An 8296-nucleotide genomic window follows, 5' to 3' on the forward strand; every position below is an offset into this window, starting at 1 on the left:
CAATCCCTTCTCCTCCATTCTCCTCTCGGGATCTTGGGCGGGCACGCACGCACACATGCCCGGTGTGAGTTAAAGCCACCGGGTCCGGGACACGAACCACGGTCGACTACGTGGAAGTCCAGCGACATAGCCACTACGCTAACTGCTGGTTCCCTGCCTCGCTTTTTCTCATGCTCTAGGACCGGGCGCCCATGACCCTCTGCTACCTCCCACTCTCCCCGCCCCGCAGCTTCATGGCCATGCCCCAGGCCTGCAAGCTGCTGTCACCTAACACGGGGTCGGCAAGCGAAGCCTGCGCCAGCGCACCCAGCCCTCACACGCTGCCTGAGCACGGTCTTCACACTCCTGAGCGCCGTGAGATAACAGCAAAGGCAACGTGCAACAGCGACCTGTGGCCGGAAGGTTCTCCCCACTCCACCTGAGTTCCAGCCCTCGGCCCTGGCCGTGGTCCAGTAACTAGCTCTTCCACAGCACGCTACACTGACCCGACTTCTCTTTCGGGAAAACCGATCCGTACTCCTCACCATTTAAATGCTACCACACGGGGCAGAATTACTTTATAAAATGTCAAGGCGGGAATACAATTTGCAAGCTGAAAAGGGACCTCAGAAACCGTGGTGGGAGTCGGGGGGTCTCAATTTTCCATCTTGTAGCAAGGACAATGTGACCAGCCCTGGCCCACACTCCCACCACCTACAAGTGCCAGAGCCAGAACAACCCCACTGAGCGCCTTGCTTGGGACATAAACCGGCCCCCAGACTTACTCCCCATAGGGCCGGTGTCGCAGACAGGAGCGTGTGCCCAGTTAAGCTGCAATGTCAGATAAAGGAGTGGTTTCCTGGCAAACACTCGTACAAAACGCAGAAGGTACTTGTGCTAAGAATGTATTCGTGGACCCCCTGAAATTCGGCTGAACCGGAAGCCCTGCTCTTCTTCTGGGCAGCACCCCAGCCACCGTCCCACCCGTGGCCTCGGGGCTTCACCCTCCGGGTCCCAGGAGCCGATGTGCCGGGACGAGCCAGCACGTCTGACAGACCTGGGTCCAGCGGGCCTGCTGCCTGTTCTCCCCCTGCCCAGTACACTCTCCACGATGTGCCCCAGACGTGTTCACGCACCACTGCCAACACGCAGGACAGCAGGGGACTGCTGCAGTGTCCCCACCAGCCAAGGAACCTGAGTGGACACACCCTTGCCGAGGACACACCTTTGCTGAGGCACAACCCCAGACCACCGGGGACAGACGCGCTTCTGTCCTGTCGTCACGTGTGCACCCTGGAAGCTTTAAAACCGCCTCCCGAGAAAAACGGCCCTCAGGCAGGATGGACCGGCGCTCCGCTCTCATCCCCAACCAACCACACCTACCATTTTGTTCTTGGCTCGTTCTCTGTCCAGTTTCAAAAATTCACCGAGGGTCAATTCCTCAAACCGCTTCTTGACAGAGAGGAAGGCACAACCAGACGAATGCTTTTTATGTTCCTCTCTAGAAAATCAACACAGGACAGGTCACAGGGACGTCGGGGACAAGGGCAGTCCATGACCACAGCCTGCTCCGCCTCCCACATCCACCCTGTAGCAAGCCTTGTTCTGCTTCAAGGTGCCCAGCCTGGAGGAGGTGGCCTCAGGCTAGGCCCAGCCGCACGCCCACCTGCCTCCCTGTGGACACCCCACACCCTATGGCTAGTGTGTTATGTGACGTCCTTTAGCAAGTGGTAGGACAAGCGTTATACGGTACAGAGGAACTGCACGTCAGCTCCTCGGAGACACAAGGGACCGTGGGAAGTGGGAAGTGATCTCACAGAATTGTTACAGAGCCCGTAGTTCAGGGTGGGGCACTGCTGGGCAGGATCTCCAGGACCCCTTGGCCTCATATAGCGCTCTGTAATGGGGCATCCCTGGAGGGCTGGCGTCACGGGCACATGGCCATGCAAGTTCCGAAAGGACAGCAACACCGAACACCCTGGAGATAGCCACGCTCAGGGTGACACCACCGACGCTTCCCAGCGATGGCAGGCATGGCCACCACACCATCACATCCAACACTTGGCCGTAGCCACGGACACGACAGGAGAGCCAGCAACACTCTCTGGCAAGGGGACAACCTGGGCAACCCTCTGAAGGCGGACTCAGAGTAGTAGGAGCAACCGATCCCGACAGGGAGACGGGGCAAGAAAAGAACAGAGCACCGTGGGATGGAAAGACAGACACCAGGCCCTCTGACCGGATCCTGACTGTTTTTTTTCTTTTTTAATGAAAAGGTGTCCTGAAGAAGAAATTCCAAAATGACACTGAGGAATACACTTTAAAAGGCTGATTTTTTTTTTTTTTTTTTTTGAGAGATTTTCCCTATAGGGCGCGTGCGCTCGCCAGATAGAGACATAGAGACAGAAAGCGAGAAATCACCCCCCAGGGGGGATGGTCACGCCGCAATCCCTTTTCCTCCGTTCTCCTCTCGGGATCTTGGGCATGCACGCACACATGCCCGGCGTGAGTTTTAAGCCACTGGGTCCGGGACGCGAACCGCGGTCAACTACGTGGGAGTCCAGTGACACAGCCATTATGCTAACTGCTGGTCCCAAAAGACTTATTTTTGTAGTACGTGGGTTGTATTTCAATAAAGCTGTTTGTTTTATTCTTTTTTTTTTTAAGAAATTATTTACTGGGGCAAGCAGGAGACATGGTGGTTAGGACTCTGAACTCACATGGCCAACCAATTAGAGTCCCGGATTTGGCAGCTTGTTTTCTCACCTTCCCTCCCTGCCTCCCTCTGATCGAACTAAAAAATAATGATGATGATGAAAAATTAATAAAATAATTCCTTTAAAAGAGAGTTATTTATTTTATTTACTATTATTATTTAATTTGTAATAGGACGCATGTGCTCACCAGAGAGAGACACGGAAGGAGGGAGGAAGGAGGGAGGAATAGCGAGGGAGAGAGGGAGAGGGGGAGAGAGAGAAAGAGAGAAAGCGAGAAAGCAAGCCAACAGGTCCAAGACTCAGACCATGGGGGCCATGGGGAGTCCAGCACCTTCACCACCATACCACCTGCCTCTAAAGCTGTTTTTAAAAATGTCCCAGCAGGGAGGCCAGCACATAGCATGGTGGTAAAGGTGGCTGGACTCTCACATGGCTGACCATGGTTCGAATCCTGAACCTGGCAGCTTGTTTTCTCACTTTCCTTTTCCTTCCGTCTCTCTGGTCAGCTTCGAAAAACAAAACAAAACAAAACAAAATACTGACAATGAATAAAATTAAATAAAATCATTTTTAAAAAAAGTTTAAAAAAGTCCCAGCATGTGGTGTGGTGGTGACGGGACTCCCACATGGTTGACCACAGTTTGAGTCCTGGACCCAGGAGCTTGAAACTCCTGCTGCATGCGTGCCCAAAAATCCAGAGAAGAGATTGAAGACGGGATTGTAGTATGGCCATTCTCTGACACGGGGTGACTTCTCACCTTTCCTGTCTCTCAGGGAAGTGCATGTTCACACACAATACAAAAGCAGAACTAGGAAAATGTTCCATACAGGAACCCAGCCCAAGACGTGGTGGTTAGGGCAGCTGGGGCCCGCGTGTCTGAATACACATCTCAGCAATTTAAGGAAAAAGCTGGGTGCGTGTGTGCACATGCTCAAGATCCTGAAGGAGATAAAGATGGAGAAGGGGTGCAGCATGACCATACCCCGCGGGGAGTGCCTGCTCACCTTCCCACTCTGTCTCCCCAGGGAGCACATGCCCTCCGGCGCAAAAAAAAAAAAGTCCCACAGATAAGGCACTTGGTGACTCCAGGGAGTTCCCACGACAGGAAAAGGTGTCAAGCACCTTCTAAGAGTGTGCCCTTGTCATCACCCAAAGCCACTGTGGCCAGTCAGATCCGTTAGGTTGGAAGTGGCACCAAGCCACCAGCATGCAGGGATGGACTCCTTACCAACAGCTGTTTATGCACAAGAGGAGGCTGGGGAAGCAGCCACTGCAGCGCTGCCTCCAAAATTCCAGTCGATTTTTGCAAGTTTAGAACAACCCCCCCCCACTACCCCTGCGCCCTGGCACCTTGGAAGCCCACCGAGGCTGGCACAAGGGACTTACATGGGGTCGTCATCTGGCTCCCAGCCTTCCAGCTCCTTAAAGCAGAAGAAACACTGGGCCAGGTCGGGTTCGTTCTCAGTGGGGCAGTGGATGAAGCCGGCTTCGGCCATCTGCAAAGGACAGTGCAGCTCGTGAGCCCCCGGGGTCCAGACACCTAGGGCCACCTCTTCTGAAGGGGTTGTTCCGGGTCGACTCCCGGGATCCAGCCATAATGGGGCCGCAGCCCTTGGAGGGATCACTCCGGGGCCCAGATCCCCCAGGCCCAGCCATACCGGGCGGCAGCCCTCGGGAGGGGTCGTTCCGGGGCCCGGAACCCCAGGACTCCAGCCCCTAGGAGGGGTCGTCCCGGGTCCTGAACCCCAGGACCCAGGCACAATGCGGCCATGGCCTCCCGCAGGGGTTGCCTCGGGATCCGGACCCCCAGGACCAGGCGTAATGGGACCGCAGCCCCCGGGAGGGGTCGTTCCGGAGTCCGGGCGGGTAGAGAAGGCCTCGCTGGGACGGGGCGGGGCGGTCTCACCCGCTCCGGGGTGCAGGAGCAGCCCTCCAAGAAGGGCCAGTTCTTGAACGTAGAGACGCGGTGGTCCTTGAGGTAGAGCTGCCAGGCCGGGGGCAAGGACGGGGCGCCCATGCCGCCGAGCGGTGCCGCAATTCAAACCCGGCGGTTAGCGGCGCACCGCAGGGCATGTCGGGAGCGCTCCGCCCTTACCAGGGCGCCGCCCGCGGCCTTCTGGGAATGCGGGGCGGGGCAGCGCGGGGCGTGCTGGGAGTTGTAGTCCTTGGCCGCAAAGCTCTGCCTGAGCTCGCGAACGCTCGGTGACCCGTCCTTCCCACACTTGGCGCTCACCCCACTGCTTTCAGAGTGGGTGCAGAGAGGGGCTGAGGGTGGGCCGAAGTCCCCGCGGTGGGTTCAAGGAGTGGCTCCTATCCGGCGCAAGCACATAGAGAATGTGCATTGTGGGCACCAGTAGATGGCATAATGGTTATGTCGCTGGACTCCCACCTAGTCCTGGAATCCGGTGGCTTAAAACTCACGCGGGGCGCGAGTGTGTGGAGGAGAGGGGATTGTGGCGTGGCCACCTGCCCTGGAGGGGGTTTCTTGCTTTCTGTCTGTCTTTCCTGCGAGCACACATGCCCTATAGCAAAAATCACTTAAAAAAAAGAAAGAAAGAAAGAAAGAAAGAAAGAAAGAAAGAAAGAAAGAAAGAAAGAAAGAAAGAAAGAAAGAAAGAAAGAAAGAAAGAAAGAAAGAAAAGAGAAAAAAGAAATCATGAAAAAAATGCATAGATTAGAAAAAATTTTGCACCAGATTAAACTCGTATTATTATTATTAAACTTGTATTTATTTCCATTTTTTCCACCCACTATTTGGCTTTTCCTCATGGGTATTAAGCCCTTTGACCTGCAAACTCGTTATCTGTTGGAACTGCCAAATGCCAGCTTCTCCCCCCCATGCTGGTTGGGATGTTTGGAGGTACGCGTCCATCTGTCCATCGCCAGGCTGTGCCTGTCAAGTTGATGAAGTCCACAGCTAAACCTCCGCCCTCAACTGAGCCGATAACTCATCATTTTTTTTTAAAGGTTTTTGCCATAGAGCATGTGTGCTCACGGAGACAGTAAGAGGGAAAGTGAGAAATCACCCCTGAGCAGAGATGACCATGCTGCAATTCCTTCTCCTGCATTCCTCTATTCTCTTCCTGAGATTCTGGGCATGCACTGGGCATGCACCCCAGTGTGACTTTTAAGCCACCAGGTCCGGGACTCAAACTATGGCCATGTGGGAGTGCAGCACCTTAGCCACTGCTGGCCAGCTGCTGGCCCCAACTTATCTCCATTTTTTTTTTCACCTCATTGAAAATTTTCAGAAAAAAACAAACATATAAGACAATCAAAAACCAGATCATTTGCAGTATGTCGGCTTTTATTTTGGCTCTCTTGTCCAGAAGTGTCTCATGCAAAATTCCATCTTTCCAAGCTCTTTTTTTTTTGGAGAGGTGTTTTGTTTTGTTTTGTTTTGTTTTGTTTTGCTATAGGGCATGTGCGCTCACCAGACAGACAGAGAGAGACATAGAGACAGAAAGCGAGAAATCATCCCCCAGGGGGGATGGTCACGCCGCAGTCCCTTCTCCTCCATTCTCCTCTTGGGATCTTAGGGACACACGCACACGAAACCGGCGTGAGTTTTAAGCCACCGGGTCCGGGACGCAAACCGCGGTCAACTACGTGGGAGTCCAGCGACATAGCCATTACGCTAACTGCTGGTTCCCTTTCCAAGCTTTTTAAGGAATTTTACTGTCTTCTTTACTTATTTTAAGTTTGTTGTCTGGAAACTCTAAAATTTCTTTATGTAACAGATTCCGCATTGTTTTACATAGCCTCTGTGTTCTGGGATGCCATCCTTTTTCGTGGTTTCTCTTTCAGCACAGGATCTGCTCTTACCATCTCTTCTCCTGCTGTTTTACTGCTCTGCTTCTATATCATTGCATCTCCTGAAGCAGCTATGTGAGGTCAGTAAGGCCACTCTACCATCTCGAAAGACTGGGTCCCATTTTCTCTTGGTCCAATTGCATCTGAACACCCAGCAAGTCCATCAGAATCTATACCAAGATGTTTTCCATAGCCGACTTCAGGGCAGTTCTGGAACCAGACAATTTGCCGGCAGCAGACTGCTCTCCACTCCTTACGTGGTGTCCCAGTGTGAAGAGACCACCGTCGAGTGCCTGTGTACAGGTTCCCTATCCATTGCAAACACTGTGGTTCCTGAAATTTCACCGTTTGCTACTGTCCACCAGATTCCAACAATATCAACTTGGGTTTCTTCACCCTCTTCTCTTTTTCTCTTCTCTTCGTTCTTTTTCTTCTTACTCTTTGCCTTGGTGCCCTTGAGCACGAGTTTGGTGAACGTCACGTAGGAGTATTCGGCCATGGTTCTGTATCTCTTCTCTTATCAAGTCTTTTCAATGAAGTTCTTAGAAGTCCAGAAGTTGACCCTTGGAGCTGTGATCTTCTCTTTGCAACAGAATTCCTCCAGAAGCGAATGCTCATCCAGGTCTGGAGCTGGAGCGCCAACCGTGTGCAGAAAGCGGTGAGACATTCTGAATAAGAGCGAACTCCTCTTCAGCGATGTCCCTTCCGAAGTTCTAGTTCTACGGCACGCAAATCATATCACAATAAGTCTTCATGTGAATAGCCTGTGTCCTGGCACGTTTGTCTCCATGGGCTCGTTTCCAAGTGCGGGTTGCTAGAATGAACGCGCATGTCAAATGTTGCTCTCTGGTACCTCTGCTCTTCCCAGACCGTGGCACCATGCTCACTCCCATCATGCCTGCTCCCTCGTCCACACTGGAGAGGTCTCATTTTAATCTGTGCCAACATATATCTTTGGTCCAGTTACTTATTGAGTTCCCTTTTTCTTATGAATTTTTAGGAGTTCTTTGTGTATATTCACAAGGGGACTTGAAAAAGTTTGTGCAAGGTGGAATTATAATGCGAGTTCAGTTCGGTGCAAATGTTTTTGAGCTCTGCACTTGTTTTTTTTCTTTTTGTAATACACATTTTCAAGGTTTTTTTTTTTTTTTAGCTTTTTTCACATTTTATTGCCTCACTAGAGATCTTAAAGACCTTCAATAGGAAGCACAGCTGATATATACATATCTATGAATGCATGTCTGACTTTATGCATAAACCTCAGTGAGTAAAGTGAACATACTCTAAAGTAGCACCTTGCTGGGGCTATAAAGCTTACTGGAATCATTAAGGGTATTTAATAGGTATTTTTAATGCATTTTTTTAATTTCAAAAAAGTTTTAGTTTCAATAGAACAAAATCAAAAAATGTTAAGAGAAAACTGTTTAAAACTTAAAGCCAGGAAAAAGGTTAGGATCAGTTCAAATAGTAGGTAGATGAACCTATCAACAGTTCAAGAGAAGACAAAAAATCCTTAAACACGGAAATCAAAGCATCTAAGAAAATCAGTAATGCTCTAGTCTAAAGTTAAAAAATCCTATTTCATTAGTTCAGACTCATGTAATTAACCTCTCTTCTGCTGAATTTGCAGTGTTGCTGTGGTCTGATCTTTCCATTTAAACTCTGGAAGTTCACATTCAGCTCTGGAGCTGTCCTGTCTGTTAGGCTGGTCATTCTCTCGGTTGTTTCTTGCACTCTTACTTCTGTGTCCGCCTTTAGTCTTCCTGTGTAGCTCTCCCTTCAGCAT

General features: G+C 51.1%; 1 protein-coding gene and 1 pseudogene across 1 annotated transcript in view; both read right to left on the reverse strand.

Annotated features, from left to right (window-relative positions):
* BIRC5 (baculoviral IAP repeat containing 5) overlaps positions 1-4811 on the reverse strand; it is a 6503-nt gene extending 1692 nt beyond the window's left edge. The window contains exons 1-3 of the mRNA XM_006145709.2: positions 4604-4811; positions 4084-4193; positions 1363-1480 (exon numbers count right to left, since the gene is read on the reverse strand). Of these exons, the coding sequence (XP_006145771.1) occupies positions 1363-1480; positions 4084-4193; positions 4604-4714 (339 nt within the window). The 5' untranslated portion in view covers positions 4715-4811. The remainder of the gene's footprint in view (positions 1-1362; positions 1481-4083; positions 4194-4603) is intronic.
* LOC106734600 (protein FRG1 pseudogene) lies at positions 4736-7920 on the reverse strand (annotated as a pseudogene).
* Positions 7921-8296: the final 376 nt, after the last annotated feature.

The sequence above is a fragment of the Tupaia chinensis genome, unplaced genomic scaffold (assembly GCF_000334495.1).
Source record: "Tupaia chinensis unplaced genomic scaffold, TupChi_1.0 Scaffold000159_1, whole genome shotgun sequence".
In the NCBI taxonomy this organism is placed as follows: domain Eukaryota; kingdom Metazoa; phylum Chordata; class Mammalia; order Scandentia; family Tupaiidae; genus Tupaia; species Tupaia belangeri.